The following is a 17930-nucleotide window of genomic DNA, read 5'->3' as shown; positions in this document are numbered from 1 at the left end:
CTTTTGACCCGCATCCTTATTAACTTTATTAGGTCTTGGATTTTTATATAAGATTGAGATAAACAAAAATATTTCATTCCTATCTTATGATTAGTCTGTGTAATCAGTTTTAGATGTTTTAAGTATAACTTGAGAGGAATCATTTATTTAGATATTATTCCTTTGAATTATAGTGCTTCTTGATCTTTGGAAGAAAACACTACTTGGGGATGATTGTAAAATTTACTCAAAGACATTCTAGAGAATGATAGTGTTGGTATATCAATCTATTTAAGACTAATGGTACAGCAGCACATTCAAAACCAGAATTAATTCGAGCACTCTATACTGTTGGACTTGATAATAAAACTTTCAGGATCATTTGCGATTTCGTTCATAATACTGTATGTTTCTCCTAAATTTTCACTTTGTAAACGAGAGAAATAAATTTCTTGATTTTAATAAACTTGATGATTTTACTTCTTTCTGGGTTTAGCTTAAGACTAATTTTTACACAGCCAGGACAAGACTACATACAGGTTTTCTTTAGCTCTGAAGTCATATAGTATGAAATATTTCCTTGCACTATTGTCAGTAGGAGCTGTTACTATTTCTTCTTTTTACAAAAGTCTTAGCTTACTCTTACTGCCATACATAGATTTTATTTTAACACTGAGGCTTCGAATGCATTAAGGCCATAGACGGGTTCGTTGTTTACTAATTACAGATGAACAAGAACATGTGCTTGATTATACTGCTATGTTTGTTAACTACCCGTTCGGATTTCAAATTAAGTGCTCAAGTAGCATAATTATTCAGTTAAAGCTTTACGTGCATTTCCTTATTTGTGACAACTGTCAGAATACATGTCTATGTTAAAGTAATTTAAATACACAGCGAATGAACAATATATACTTTTTGTCATACCTAAGAAATATCTCGGATGTCCTCTGTATTTTCTAAGGTAATTTAACTATCTATATAGAATGAACATTTCGTCTTCTTGTTATGTCTGTTACGACCGTATGACCCTAATCTAAGTAACATAAAAGAACAAAACCCAACAATAAGAAAGTTTGTTTTAAAAAAAAATTCAACAAATAATTAATTTGCCCACAATACAAAGTGGAAATAAAATGAACTTAAAGTATGTTGAATTAAATCCCAAATAGTTCTAAATGTTTCCTCACAAGTCCAAATTAAAAGAGTTCCAATTAAACTCCCATATAATTCCAATCAAGTTCCAATATTTAATATGTTGATGTGCCTGTCTCCAATGTGCTAACGTACCAGGTGTGTGAAGTATGATGCTGTTTGAACAGGCTTTGGATGTATCGGAATAATATACTCCAAGATGTCCTTGTCTGAATTCACTTTGAGCTCCAAATTATTATTTTATTCCAAGAATGTTATTGAGTCCTTTGTAATTCCATTGAATAATAAGTTCATTAAATCTAAAGTAAAACCTGAACACTAAAATAAGTATGATTGTGCTTCAGATGTTAAGGAAAGAAAAAGTAATTGTTTAAGTAAACACCACTATGTAAAAAATTAGGATAATATTAGAACCTGGATGAGGTTCATATCCTCATTTCTAGAGCAGTCTAAGTTGTCTGCAATATAAGGTGTCTTACTATCATTATAATAAAGAACATAGCGAATATCAGGTACGCCCAGTTTTTCATGGGGGAATTCCGATGTGCTAAACTCAGATTAAGATAATCATTCTGTTGTTTAAAATATCAATACCTTTGTCTGGTACACAATTAACATGATTTTGGAGTTAGGTCAATATACAATCATACATAACATATTATTATTAAGAAAAGCCAACAAATAATACAGTTTTAACCAGAATGTCGTTTCTAAGGTTGGTGACTTTTCTAAGGTAAGTGTCTTTTCTAAGGTAAGTGAACTAACGAGAAAATGAACATTGCATCGTTTTTTTCATGCCCAGATGTCTCATATTGACAAAATAGTTCCTTTTAAATAGCCATTGAAGACTGTGCTATCTCCCCATGCCAAAATGGAGGAATGTGTGAGCATAAACAGTCCGGATACACCTGTAAATGTCCTAACGACTACTTAGGCGTTCGATGCCAGGGTAGGTAGAGTCTATATATGTACCACTCGACATATAATGTTATGTGGGTGTAGTCATACATTTAATGAAAGTAGCAATAATAATCATTTTATTTTTTTCTTCTGATATTACATTAGTAATCATCATTATCAAAATGATATGTACTCCGCACATACTAATTGATTACGTGGAAGTGAGAGTGACTGAGACATATACCTTTTTACCCGCCTAAGTACTAGCGTCATGATATTGGATGACACAGAGTGAATTTTGAGGCGTGAATGTATCAACAAATATGTTTTTATTTCGTTCCTGCCGTCTTGTTTGTGTTATAAAAAAATATATAATTTTACAGTATTGGAACAAGCTTGACTTTTGTTCTTCTCCATCACCCTACAACTTAATGTTTGACAAAATGTTTTCTAAATCAGATTGTTGTCATTGTTTTTTAATTCCCCTTATCCCCAGAATATTTGGATAATTGTAAACAAAACATTGTTTCATTTGCTGATATTATTACAAAATTTTTTTATTGGTGTGAGCTACTGGATAATATACTGTTATGACAATGCTTTCCTTCCTGCCGCAGACTATGACGAATGCATCAGTAACCCTTGTTGCAATAATGGGACCTGTCACCAAGGCATAAACGTATATTATTGTATGTGTGTGCCGGGATACATTGGAGCAAGATGCCAAACTAGTATGTGAATAATTGTGATTAATAGTTACAAAAATATAATTAATTGCTTCCATTCATATCAACTTTTCTCATTCTTTTTTTTAGTTATTGCACATACACATTTTCACGTGTAATTGGTACTGCAATATGATATTAAGGATAGTTGTCGTAACTTGATGAAAGCAATTACATCAGTTTCATCTCTCGCAAAAATTCTGGTATTTAGTACTTTTAGGCACAAGTAAGAGGATAATACTAAAATTTTGGTAAGCAATATTATCATTGTTTCCGGGACTACGGCAGTTGAACATACTTGAAATAGAACTTGTTTTTGCCTGCAGTTATTGCATGGTTAGTTGTAATGTTTTATGTAATTGAATATCAAGAATAGTTGTTGTAATTTAATTAAAGCAATTTTCATCAGCTGCTTGGATTCCACTTGATATTTGAAATTTAATTAATAAGTCAAGTTAGATGCGAAATTTGCAATTATTGACCTCACAAAATCTTCTTCAGCTCCGTAATCTGTTACTGTTTATTTTTAGACTACGATGAATGTTCGAGTAACCCTTGTAAAAACGGCGCTACCTGCATAGATAGGGTAAATGGGTATAATTGTAGCTGTGTCCCAGGATATGTAGGTGCTAACTGTGAAACAGGTGAGCTACTGTTATTTCAGAAAAATATTTCAGGTGATGAATCGACATAAAGATACATTGTGAATCATGAGTAGATAAATCTCCATCAGTCATTATATATAAAATGTCGCTTAGTATTTCTATTACATTTATGATAATTTTGGAACAAGCCGGACTAGTAAATTTTCTCTTAGTGTGAAGTTCTATGTGACCCACTGTTATACGTTGGTGTGGGAAGCTCCCAATATTTATTTGAATTACTGTGGAATTCCCACCCTGGCTCGTTTTTGTAGGAAGTGAAATTAGTGACAGAGAGGTAAAGCTCCGAGTCCCCAGTCAGCAATACCGACTCGGCCTACTGCCTTGTTCTATCCTGTCTCTCTGAGACTCGGGACTTGACTACCCGGTAGTTCTGTCCCCAAAAGCTTCCTACGAAAAACACAAGAACGTTAGCATTTGTGTTAGCCATCTCGCCTCACAGTACATCAACAAACAATCATCAGATCAAGGCTATCTACATCTTTGGTCATGCATTCGTGCACATCGAAAAACCCACACGTTCTTATAGAAACAACGTTGCAGAATTCACTAAATTGCGTCACGTCAATATATATATATATATATATATATATATATATATATATATATATATATTCTTAATCTCATTTTTCTCAACAATATCACAATGTCACAACAATCCGACGCATTTCTGTACATTACACTCCCACAAGTGTACACAAATATTCAAATATCCATGTTGTTCATATTTACACACTGCAACCATTTCCAAAGTTACAATTTAATTCAACAATTGCAAAGTCTAGAATATCACATAAATAAATACACTAGTTTAACACGAGGTAACTAAATAGCGAATTACAATATTAATTCTGACGAGCGAGCAATCTACATAATCATAGCTCATTTCTCAAGTACGCATGTAAATTAAACAATACAAAGGTAATTCTACGTACTAACGATTCTAGTAAGTAAATATACATACTGCACATAATCACAATTACAATGCCGTAACATTCTGCAACAATCGAGCAAATAACTCACTGACCTTTACGAAGCTTTCTGTCCTTGAATGTATCAAGGGTTTTCCAGCCAAATTACAAGTGGCTCTCGGAGTTATTGCTACAACTTGTCAGCACGATGCTTCACAATGACTAATTCGTTCCCAGCCCAAATGACTGTTAAATTCTGGTTCGAATTGATGGCCCCACCCTTCCTCAGTTCTGATTGGATATAAATTCTACCCCAGTCGGTACAGTTTAACATACGAGCCTCAGGCCATCTGTCAACGCAGGGAGATTCACAACAGCAACAAGGGTCCTTTGTTCTAGCACAAAGCTTCCAACGTCTACATGTGAGTTTTAACACCTAACGGAGCGGTTCTTGTACAAACGCGAATCGCCACGACAGTGCAGGGTCGACATACTCATGGCGCTAACCCATTCCTTTGTTCCTGACTTACGTAATCGCGGACAGGCAAACGTGACACTTAGGAATTATTAACGTGTACATTAATTAAACAATTAAAACATCATTATTTTTGTCTCATTACTACTAACCCCATACCAGTGGTTAACCATAAAAGAATATAACATTATACAGAAATGATATCTAAACTCATGTCTCGTACAAAGTTAATATCATTATAGGATACGTATAATAGTTAAAAACAAAGATTTGTATCGTCCAATTCTTATATTCGTAATGACATATGCTGATCGAATCCGACAATAAATTCGTAATGAAGTCCAAACTGAAAATAAGTTAGTACTGAATGCTCTCCATCCATAGTGAAAATATTTTGTACTAAAGTATGTCCATCGATACTGACCATGAATTCGTACTGAAGTATGTCCATCCATACGGACAATAATTTCATACTAACGTCTGTTTATCCATACTGACGATCACGTCGTATTGAAGTGCATCCATCCATACCAGAAATAAGTTTGTACTGAAGTCTGTTCATCAATACCGACAATAAATTCATTCGTACCGAAGTCTGATCATTCATGTCGACAAGAAATTCGTACTGAGTCTGTCAATTGATACAGACAATAAATTCGTTCTGATGCCTGTCCATCCATGCCGACAACAAATTCGTACTGAAGCCTATCCAGTCATACAGACAAAATAATTAGTACTGACGACTGTCTATTGATACCGACAATAGCTTCGTACTGATGTCTGTCCATCTATAGCAACAATACATTTGTACAGAGGTCTGTACATCCAACAGACAATAATATTCTTACCGAAGACTGTCCATCCATACTGACAATAATTTTGTACTGAACTCTCTCAAACCATATCCAAAAATTGAGCTCCAATATTAGAAAGTATATTATACCAACAGCGGTATGGACTGTACATGACAGTTTCCAACCGCATTTGAATATTGGAAATTATAAAATTCTGTGTCAGTCAGAACCCCAAATATTGATCAAAACCTTTATAAACATTTTATAATTATTTTTTTTGTCTTATGCAAACGTCTAATTTCCTTCGTTTAGCTACATACTAGGTCAAATGTATGTATTGCTGAATACAAATTATTTGCCTCCATAAATTATTGATCGATAAAGGTAATATCATAATTAACATAATGAAATGTTATATTGTAGGGAAATTCAACTCCATATTTAGCCTTCTTATATCGAGTATGCAGCATCTAATTGGCACACAGTAGTGAACTTAAAACTGTATTTACATGCATGTGAAATATCCCGATTGTACAATGAAACTGTTAGAGATACTAAAAACGTCAAAAACTAACGTCATATCAAGGTATATCCTACAAAGTATATCCTACATGTATCCCACAAGGCAAGCTGCATTAAACAAAGAGAGAAATAGGTGAAGATATTAACATCAAATGTCTGTCATTAACCAATAAATTTCATATTCAAAACTAATCAAGATATCAATCTAATGTCAATAACCAACATATTTTATATTCAATTTTGATCATTTCCCCAGTCATCTGTTAACAAGCAATAGACTCAAATTCAATACTAATCAATACATCGGTCTTCAGTCAACAACCAAAAAAGTTAATCTTTAACACTAACAAAGTCATTGGTCTTCCATTACACTTCGTCTTCAACATAAATCACGTTAACGGTCCCCTGTCCTTAACCACCAATACACTTCATCATCACTATTAATCAATACACAAGTCTTTAGTTAGGAAGCAGTACACTTCATCTTCAATACAAATCGAATCATCTTTCTCCTGTCAATAGCCCATACATTTATCTTATATGCTAATAGGGTCATCGGTCTCCTGTCAATAAACAATACACTTCATTTTCAATAAAAGCCATCCGTATCCTGTCATGAACCAATGCAGTTCATCTTTAATACCATTCAAATCATCGTCTCCTGTCCACAGCCAATACATTTCATGTTCAATACCAATCAAGTCTCATGTCACCAACCAAGGCACTGTATCTTCCATACCAAACAGTCATGGGTCTCATGTCATTATCCAAGAAACATCCTTTCAATACTAATCAAGGCATTGGTCTACTGTCAATAACCATCACAGTTCATCTACAATACCATTTAAAACATGTCACTTGTCAGCAATCAATAGATTTCAAACTTCATACCCAACAAGTTATCGGTCTCATGCCATTAAGAAAAAACAATGCTAATCAAGATATTAGTCTCCTGTCAATGGATTTCATCCTCGGTAGTAATCAAGACATTAGTCTTTCGTCAATGGATTTCATCCTCAGTAGTAATCAAGACATTAGTCTCCCGTCAATTGATTTCATCTTCAGTAGTAATCAAGACATTAGCCTCTCGTCAATTGATTTCATCTTCAGTAGCAATCAAGACTTTAGTCTCTCTTCAATTGATTTCATCTTCAGTAGTAATCAAGACATTAGTCTTTTGTCAATTGATTTCATCTTCAGTAGTAATCAAGACATTAGTTTCTCGTCAGTTGATTTCATCCTCAGTAGTAATCAAGACATTAGTCTCCCGTCAATGGATTTCATCTTCAGTAGTAATGAGATCATTGAAATTCTGTCAACGACCAATGCACTTTATCTTCAATAACAATGAAATCATTGGTCTCCTGTCATTAACCAATACATTTCATCTTTAATATTTTACATCTTCAGTACTAATCAAATCGTCGATCTCATGGCAATAACCAATACACCTTATCTTCAATACAAAAAGGTAATCGGTCTTCTGTCAATAAACAACGTACTTCATCCTCATTTCATCGGTCTCCTGCCGAAAATTAAACACTTCATCTTCAATACCAATTGGTCTCCTGTCAATAAAAAATGCACTTTATCTTCAACAACAATACATTCATTAGTTCCTGTCCACAATCAATACACTTCATCGTCAATACCAATTAATTCATCAATCAGCTGTCAATAGGCAATACACTTCATCTTCAACAACGATCAAATTCATCCGTTTTCTGTACATAACCGAAACACTTCATCTTCAATACTAATAAATTCATCATTCTTTTGGCACAACCAATAACTTCAACTTCGATACCAATCAAATCATCGATCTTTTGTCACAAACAACGCACTTCATCTTTAATACCAATTAAGCCTTCGGTCTCCTGTCAATAAGTAATATACTTCATCTTCAACAACAATACCGTCATCGATGTCCTGTCACAAGCATTACATTACATTGCTTCATCTTCATCTTCAATACTAATTAACTAATCGGTCTCCTGTCAAATGTCAATAGGCAATACACTTCGTCTTCAATACCAACCAATTCATCGGTCTTTTGTCACAACCAATGCACTTCATCTTCAATGTTAGTCGAGTCATCGATCACCTGTTAACCACGACATAGCAACATATATATATATATATATATATATATATATATATATATATATATATATATATATATATATATATATATATATATATATATATATATATAATATATAGTAATGCTAATCTATGGCACTTTTCAAAACATCAAGGACCGTCATAATGGCATTTAGGCAGGGATTTTTTAACATAATAATTCCTTTACTGAAATATTTTGCTTTTACAATACAGTATGGATGAGGACGAAGCAAAATTATTTGCTGATGCGCAGATCATTGAACATACACACACCGGTTAAATGTTACTTTGTAAACTTTTTCCAGTGTAGATGTCCATCAGGGTTTTATGAAGATCTTTGCGAAACAGGTTTGTAATTCTGGATATCCTGAATTGCGTTTTCCTTAACCGGAGACTTTTATCTGAAAACGATAACATATGTATTTGCTAAGATTTTGGCCGTCTGTGTGATGTATGGGTAAATGTTCCCGATAGTTCATTTTAAAATCTAATCATATTCTGAGAAATTTTTATTTATCTTATATATAAACACACATATTTGCCTTTCTTTCTGTGTGCTTGTGTTTTCCGGCTGTCAAACAAATGGTTGCGATTACGAAATTTACGTCATCCCATTGTTTAAAATGTTTTTAATTTTCATTCAATTTTATGTTCAAACTTTCTTTTCGATTCGAACATCTCAATTGTTTTTCTTTTGGTTTTCATTTTTACTTTATTATTTTTATCTTGAAACTTTCGTTTATCACTCTCGACCTAGGACGGGCAATAAAACAAGTAACATTGTTGTTCGGGCTGCTTTAAAATGAAACTGTCAAGTATGATTGAAATCTTCGAAGCAACCATTATGGCAGTGCAAAGTGTGCCCACTCTAAATCCTGTTCATTTTGTAACTCATACGTTCTGTCCTTCTATTCGTACAAAAAGGCAATTACACCGATTACAGGTGAATGTGTAAAACTGTTGGATAAGCATACATAAGAATGGATGTACACCATATTTATATCTGTAAATGTTACACTTAAGAAGCAGACCATGACGTCATGTCGAAAAAATGTTTATTCGTTTCTTACCCCGAAAGTGTAAGGAGTCCCTCTCGTGTAGTAAAACAGGGACACAATATTCAACCTAACGTTCTGCTGATAATACAACCCAAAGGAAAATAGCTACATGCATATATTTCCGCAGTTCTAACATGAGTATCACAGGTTAACCACGTGCGGTGAATCGCTTCCATCAGCTTATAGTATATGTGCTTGACCATTTAATAGACTGGCACTGTCAAGATTTGTTTAATTTTTAAAATGTAATGGTCACTGATAGTAATATATGTCAGTGTTGTGTAATGTCTGAAAGGGCTATATAGCTGATTAAACACATGCCTACCATATTAGAGTTTATGTCCTATTATTTGTACTGGCTTGAACTGTTTGAACTTCTATTTGCCTCGAAATAAATAGCATAAATAAAATGAAGCATTGTTGTTTAGGAAATAAAATCAGCTACTAAACGTATCGGATGTCATTTTTTTGTATTTTTTTTAAAAAGGACTGAGACGCATATTTTTCTTTATTTAAAACTGCACAAGTTGTAAATGGGACACGCAAGTTGCTTACTATAAATAAATAAAAGATCTTAACGTGCGCACTATATCATTCATGTTCCTTACGTTGCTAAGGTTGACCTTCACATTTACCTTTTTTATTATTTCCAGAATAAACAAAATTGTATATACTTCTTGTCACTTTGCTTACCGTCAATATCTATTGCAAATTAGGCCTGATTATATTAAAATTTGATCAGAAGTTAAGACCGAGGAGTCATTACCAGCTCAACCTTTAGATTGTCCAGTCAATGTATGCACACACGTGAATTCCACGTAATAATATCATCGATACCCAAATTGATTAAAAAAAACTCAAGTGTGGTTTCGAGTCCCGCTATTCAGATGTCATAATGCTTCATTAATTTCACTAAATGTCCATTGTAAACGAGCTCATTCTATATTACGAGTATATCAACTGTCAAAACCAAAGATGGATCAAAATATCCTCAGAAATACGACTTACAGAATGGCAAGGGTTTCAGTCAGTTATGTTCAAGAATACTTATATTTTCAAATACAGATGTCACAAATAATTGACACGATATGGTATCGTAATCGCCCAAGCCTTTAACATAAGTGTTCATAAATTATTATCTCAAAAATAGTCTAGTGTGAGTAAATTCTAATCTGATAAACACTATATAGTGAGTAAATTCTAATCTTAAAAACAATATAATGTTAGAATAGTCTAAACTGATAAACAGTCTCCAGAGTAGCATGAAATTCAGCCAGTCATTTGCCGAAACATCTCTTGATATGGGCTGACGTAATTCATAGTCAACACTATCGGATATATTGATGACCAAGCTTACATATCAAGTTTGATCACAAAATCCTAGTTTCAAATAAAATTCATTGGTTGTAAAAATAACTCTTGATAGACACGTGTCACGCGACACAGAACGTTGGACCTAATTTAAATAAAATTTATTGGTTTTTCAGATTAACTTTTGTTAGACAGACGACACGTGACAGACGACGTTTAACCTAAGTGTATTAAATGTCTTGGTCGCAACAAAAACCCTTGATAGTTACTTGACACACGCGACATACAATGTTTGACCTAATTTGAATACAATTCATTGATCGCAACAAGTAACTTTTGATATACAGACGACACGTGACATAAGATAATTGATGCACACAACATAATAAAATTCACTATTCATAACAAGTTATGCTTGATAGACACACCATACAAATATGTTTGAACTAATTTAAGTAAAACACTTTCTTCGCAAACAAATAACCCTTGATAGACATACGAATCGAGACGCAAGACGTTTAACGCAGACCATACAATAAAATGCATTGGTCGTAGCAAGTAGCCCTGGACAGCCACACGAGAAACGAAATACGACCTTTGACCTAGTTTAAATAAAAATCATTGGTTGTAACAAGTTCACCTTGATAGACAAACAACACGTGACATTTGATGTACAGCACACAATGGACCCATAGCAAGATCGTAAGTTCAGCTGGCTTTAAGTCTGGTGAGTTACAATGGGCGAATAGGTGCAATATTTCCTCAAAAGTAAAATACATGCAAAGTATCTACAAAACCAATGTAAAACATTTGGTCTAACTGCAACTGTTGTGATATGTTAGAAATGTGAGTTCTTATTTTATCAGTTATCTTTGTTCGTCATAGGAATTTGTCACCCTCAACCTGCAGACATGATATTTCTCCTGGATTCTTCAGTCAGTCAGACGGAGCAAAACTTCATAAATCAGTTGCACTTTGTATCCAATTTCACGGACCATGTCTTGATAGGTCCTAACGACACCCAGGTCAGCGTCATCACGTTTTCCTCCGAGGCCATTGTTGAAGTTGACTTGAATACTTGCGATAATAAAACAACTCTTAATAAAGCCATTGAGCGCATAAAATTCAGACCAGGAATAACTAGGACCGACAAAGCTCTGCAGAAAGCATATGAAGTTGCTTCTAGTTCCAGAAAAAGACGACGACCGAATGGAAAACTGGCAAGGGTGTTCGTGTTCGTAATCACTGACGGTATGTCAACGTACAGAGAGAAAACAAAGTATCAGGCAAACGAACTGAAGAAATTTAATCCCGAAGGCATCGCTACCATCGGTAAGTAAAAATCCCTAAAACATCAACACATATTTGCTTATAGGTTGAATATTAACAGAAATATAATAAAATCATTCCGTCATTAAGATTATGATTGTTGATTTATTATGTCAAAATATATTCCTGACTATTAATAATTTTAAATTAGTCCAAAAATGAATCACACTTAGCTTTGTTGTGGTTAACTCACTCGATCGATTATCAATCCAACGAAAATTTAGTTCCCTGTGTAATTGTAGTGACGTTTGCTTTTCTTTGTTAAATATCAGGTATTGGTGAGCAGGTGTCACACCAAGAGCTAAGGGACATTGCCACCTCATCCTCCAATTCTCCCAACGTCTTCTCTGTGGATAATTTCGACTCATTGTATACGATTGTTACACAGCTCGTGCACATAACATGCAAAGGTAAGACTGTACACGTTTTGAGTCATACAAAATATGCGACATCTTATCGGTTTTTAATTCTGCTTTATTTGTAAAACAAAGGTGTCCTTTATTAAGATGTGAGACATATACTTTGTTGTCTTTATATGAATTTGTTGTTTTTATATGTATTTGTTGTCTTTACATATATTTGTTGTCTTTGTATGTATTTGTTGTCTTTATATGTATTTTTTGTCTTTATATGTATTTGCTGTCTTTAAATGTATTAGTTTTCTATATATGTATTTGTTATCTTTATATGTATTTGTTGTTTTTATATGTATTTGTTCTGTTTAAATGTATCTGTTGTCTTTATATACGTTTTTGTCTTTATATATATTTGTGTCATTATATGCATTTGTTCTGTCTAAATGTATTCGTTGTCTTTATATGCATTTGTTGTCTTTATATGTATTTGTTCTCTTTATATGTATTTCTTCTCTTTATATGTATTCGTTGTCTTTATATGTATATGTTGTCTTTATATGTGTTTGTTCTCTTTATATGTATTTGTTGTCTTTATATGTATTTGTTGTCTTTATGTGTATTTGTTATTTTTATATGTATTTGTTGTCTTTATATGTATTTGTTCTGTTTAAATGTATTTGTTGTCTTAATATACATTTTTTATCTTTATATATATTTGTGTCATTATATGTATTTGTTCTGTCTAAATGTATTTGTTGTCTTAATATGTATTTGTTGTCTTTATATGTATTTGTTCTCTTTATATGTATTTGTTGTCTTTATATGTATTTGTTCTGTTTAAATGTATTTGTTGTCTTAATATACATTTTTTATCTTTATATATATTTGTGTCATTATATGTATTTGTTGTGTCATTATATGTATTTGTTCTGTCTAAATGTATTTGTTGTCTTAATATGTATTTGTTGTCTTTATATGTATTTGTTCTCTTTATATGTATTTGTTGTCTTTATATATATCTGTTGTCTTTATACGTATTTGTTCTGTTTAAATGTAAAATAAGCGTGTTCTCTGTGATGATATAGGACTTCACTTTAGGTCTTACATCTCTTTTGATAAACAAGCGTTTTCACTAGTTTTGTCAGAATCAAATGCTTGTAAAACCTTGACTACAAGCGTGAGAAAATAAATTAAAGTATAACTGAACATTCAAAAGAAACTGAACTGGACTATTATCATCTTCATCAAATACTTGATCAGGTATGTATATATGTACGAAGTAAAATATTATACATTAAAATTACTTACACAGACCATACTCGAAATTATTTATGCAAACCGCACTCCTTCAAAGTCCAATATTTCAACAGTGGGTACATCATCAGATGGTGTCTTCCTGTTGATTATGTCACACTGATTGTATCTCTCATGGTGGTTATTAAGACACGTGACAAGAACTTGTTCCACTATCAGTGAACACTGGTATTGTATGTCGCCTTTCGATGTTTACACTTTAAGTGGTATGTTCCCGATATGTAATCGGCACAATGCCACCTCATGTATGCGATTTGTCCTGTTAGAGAGATGCTTCTCTCCAGTACTGGGTTTGGTTTTTGTTTATTGTGTTATCTTCACATATTTTGCCAAGTATGACAAACTTTCTGATTATACACTATTTAAAGTCAGTATATGGAATCTTCAATTCGGAGATAAATACATGAATGGCAGCTTGGCTGCATAATCTACCCTGTCATTTTTCCAGTATTTATTTTCACATAATGTATTTTATTATACAGGATAGTAACGAGTTTTCAGATTTAACATTCTAATAGGCTTTTAATGTGAAAAGGGAATCCGAAAAGATGACTGAATTGGAATTTTGAGAGTTTTATGCGTAGTTCAGAAGTTTTAATATGGCTTTATTTGCTGCAGTCGAAACCGAGGAACTATCCTGTAATCGGCACGAGATTTTGTGATGTGGTGCTGTAATAATGGCCTCAATCCTTGCCCCCATCTTTTAAACTGCCTTTATACTTAGACTTATGGATAGGATAGGAGTTCCAGGTTACAATGAATTTACACTGAACTATTAGAAGATTTGGTGAAGACTATTGGCTTCGCTAAAGGTTTGGCGTTATTTTGGAAGTTTGTATAAACCGTGGAGATGATTTCGGAATATAGACTTTTGTAATGTTTTCAAAAATCATATTACTGTTTTTAGGTGCTGACGAATTTGTATTTCACATGATGGAACGATGTTTTGTTTGTATGTCACATGCAGGAACGATGTTTTTGGTTTCTGAGCGTCCATGCTTTGGTTTTCAGGCCTGCAAACTACATCGTATATTTGATTTGATGTATAAAACGATAGTTTGGTAGTAAACCGAGGAATCAATTCTGACAGTGTGAGATAAAGTGATCGATTTATAATTCATTGAACAGCCGATTGTGTTCGAATGAGAGAAACAAATGATTTGGTAGTACAGGAAACAGGCAATTTGTTTTCTCTGAGGCAAAGTGATTGTTCGTTTTTCTAGTTCTCAATGCATCTATAATCTAAGTCCCTGGTCGGATAGGGAAATATAATGGAAAACGATACGAGTTATATTATAAATGAGACATGTTTAGTTGATGATACACAACCAACTTTCTGAGTGTTTAATTTCCGTATCCAGTTTAGCATGTCCACATATGTAGCAAAGAATGTTTGCACCCGTTCTTCAAAGAAACAATGCAAAGTATGACTCATCTGTATGCGATTTGCACGCTACAGTGTATTTTTCACTCCGTTTATGTAACAAAGAATCAATTATATGTATATACCCTTCTAATAGTATATGTATAGAACAGATGGAAATTGCGTTTTGGTTTCACACAGTTGCAATATTATGATTTCGACATTAATTGTATCAAAATGTTTACCGGATGTCGCTGTGTGATTTTTAGGCTGGGTAAGCCATACTATTTATGCATATTAATGTTCACATTGTTTAGTTGTGTAAGTGTATTTCGCCTTAGCATTTATAGGTCCCGAAAGCACTTAGACTTGTCTGAAACTATGTGCAATATATATATATATATATATATATATATATATATATATATATATATATATATATATATATATATATATATATATATATATATATATATATCTTTGTGTTTTGTCTTTTAACCAGAATGCTCTCGCTCAGCAGTGTCAGATGTAATTCTGATGATTGATGAGTCTGTGAACACATCCGATATCGAGTCTTTAAAGGGCTTCGCGGGACTCCGGGACACTGCCTCATACCTTATCCGACTTATGGACACTCTCGGAAACGAGAATAATGACACTCACGTTAGTCTTACATCATTCTCGAACACTGTTCTTACGTATGGTCATTTTGCGGACCATGTCTCCCGATCGAAACTTCTTCAGGACATTTCCAAGATAACACACAAAGAGAATGCCTTCAGCAATATTTCCTCGGCTCTTTCCTATGCTAATATGCGTGGTTTTAATGTAGCAAATGGTGGACGCCTAGAGGCGAGGAAATTCCTTGTGATTTTTACCAATGGCGGATTCTATCTAGACCCAATGTTCGAGCTAGAGAAAAACGTAGTCTTGAAAATAAAATCAAAATAATTAGTGTGGGGTTCGGTTCCAATATTAATGTTGACGATCTGCAGAAAATAGCATCAAGTCCATACAACGTGTTTACAGAGACAGACGAGTCCAGCACTAATCTCGATGTTCTAAAAAGAGAATTTGTGTATAATTCCTGCGACCTGGATTTCATTGATTAGAGTTTCTCCTTGTATAGTACTGCACAGGATGCCCTATATTTGGTTCGTTATTCACCTTCATATATATTTGTTATGTGTTTTTATGTGTTGAGGGAAAGACTATTCTAAGTTGAAAGGATTAAAATAATGCGTGCCTAACCCGTAGCTTTCCTAGGTAAGACCTTCGACGGTATGATCCCGTGTCTTCAAGAGGTGCAAGGCTTTCGCCTTTATACATGACTGAGATCTCACTTGTCTACACCGGGCACCAACATTCAAAGGTCGTCCTTCACAACATTAACCTATGTTATACAGTATCATCATATGTTTCAATATGTTTAGTCCAATGAATAGAAAGCAATGTCATTGCGCATGTATAAAATCAGAATTACTTTCTCAAGACAAAGAGTGACCACATTGGTATGTTCACGGCTTCATTGGGCAAGAACTCTCAAATATTGTATATGTTTTGGATTAAGACATATTGTATTGCCTATATTTGGAAATGAAAAGTATGCTAACTCCAGTATTAATGCTAACTAAAATTATTACAATAATTTTAGAACTCATGCAAACGTCTGCACAGTATAAGCATAATAAATTTCAATACATCTTTTAATTAAATTTTAAATGTTTACAAGGTTTCAAGCGTATATGTTTCTTTTTCATTAATTGTAAATATATTGCAATTATTTCACCTGGATTACGTAACCTATTATATTCCAATTCTCTTACTGAAATCACCTGGTTTGTATGTGCTTCATTTCAAAGGTGTGCCTACAGTTGGACAATGCTTTTTTCAAGTTTGCTTAATACGTAGACGAAACGTAATATCCAGAATTTATTTATTTATTTATTTATTTATTTAGACCACATAACTATAAAATAACATGGCTTTAAAAGCGTTGCTATAAAGCTTTTCAATATACCAATATTCTTGGTATATCAAATTGTAATGTGCCCATTGCGCATTAATACGAATAATGTTTTGTATATTTAATTTGTATTTATTTATTTTTTATGATTATCAGTTGTGGGTGTAGATTGTACCTGACCTTGTTCAAAATCAAATTTATATTTTACCTGACCAATAAAGTTTTCTTTTGTAAACAAATAATACATAGCTAATATTTTTACATGAGTGTGAGTTAAACATTATCATTATCAATATAAGTTACTACATTTATTTGGGTCATGGTTATTAGAATTCACCTATTAAAACAACTTGCGTACCTGATGTTTACCATATTCTTTACAATAATTTTAGTAACTGATTTTGTCTTGTTGACAAACCAGAATCTACTAGAATGGAAAATTCCAACCAGTGATAGTATTCTCAGAAAATGCTAACTGTGACCTGGTTTATAATCTTGTTTAAAATTATTTATTTTTGCTTTGACATCTTGTCACAGCATTTTTTGTATTGTTGTGTTCAGATTTTGATTTGAGGGGAATTTATTATTATTATTATTATTATTATTATTATTATTATTATCTTGAAATACAAAATGATCTTTAATAATTTTCTTGGACAGAGATTTTAATTTTAAATTAAAATGAATTCAGACAAGAACATCATGGATTATAGTATCGTGATTAACTGGAAGACTATTAGCTCAACATCACATTACAAGCCACCAATACATTACTGCATTCAGGACTATAGACACATCAAGGCCTTCATCGTCGGATTCTTATTTCGAACACCATTTCAATGTAATTTGAAATTTATTCATTAGGAATAGTGACAGAACATTTTGGACTGTTTTGATCAAATTAACAACACTGAAACTTGTTTTCACATTTTCACTTTCTATTTTATGGAAATACACTATTTGTTGAATTTTACAAAACATGTATG

At 33.1% G+C, this 17930-nt stretch overlaps 1 protein-coding gene across 2 annotated transcripts in view; it reads left to right on the top strand.

Moving 5' to 3' along the window:
• The window catches only part of LOC149781965 (collagen alpha-1(XII) chain-like), a 28920-nt gene extending 11278 nt beyond the window's left edge, over window positions 1–17642 (top strand). For both annotated transcript variants that reach the window (XM_089936153.1, XM_089936154.1), the window contains exons 4-9: window positions 1973–2083; window positions 2652–2765; window positions 3290–3403; window positions 11502–11948; window positions 12218–12355; window positions 15481–17642. In XM_089936153.1, coding sequence (XP_089792279.1) covers window positions 1973–2083; window positions 2652–2765; window positions 3290–3403; window positions 11502–11948; window positions 12218–12355; window positions 15481–15929 — 1373 coding nt within the window. In that variant the 3' untranslated portion in view covers window positions 15930–17642. The remainder of the gene's footprint in view (window positions 1–1972; window positions 2084–2651; window positions 2766–3289; window positions 3404–11501; window positions 11949–12217; window positions 12356–15480) is intronic.
• Window positions 17643–17930: the final 288 nt, after the last annotated feature.

Source organism: Sinohyriopsis cumingii, chromosome 15 (genome assembly GCF_028554795.1).
Source record: "Sinohyriopsis cumingii isolate HCF-2022 chromosome 15, ASM2855479v2, whole genome shotgun sequence".
NCBI classification, from domain to species: Eukaryota; Metazoa; Mollusca; class Bivalvia; order Unionida; family Unionidae; genus Sinohyriopsis; species Sinohyriopsis cumingii.
Note: the sequence above shows the minus strand (reverse complement) of the source record. Positions and strands in the feature narration are given on the sequence as shown.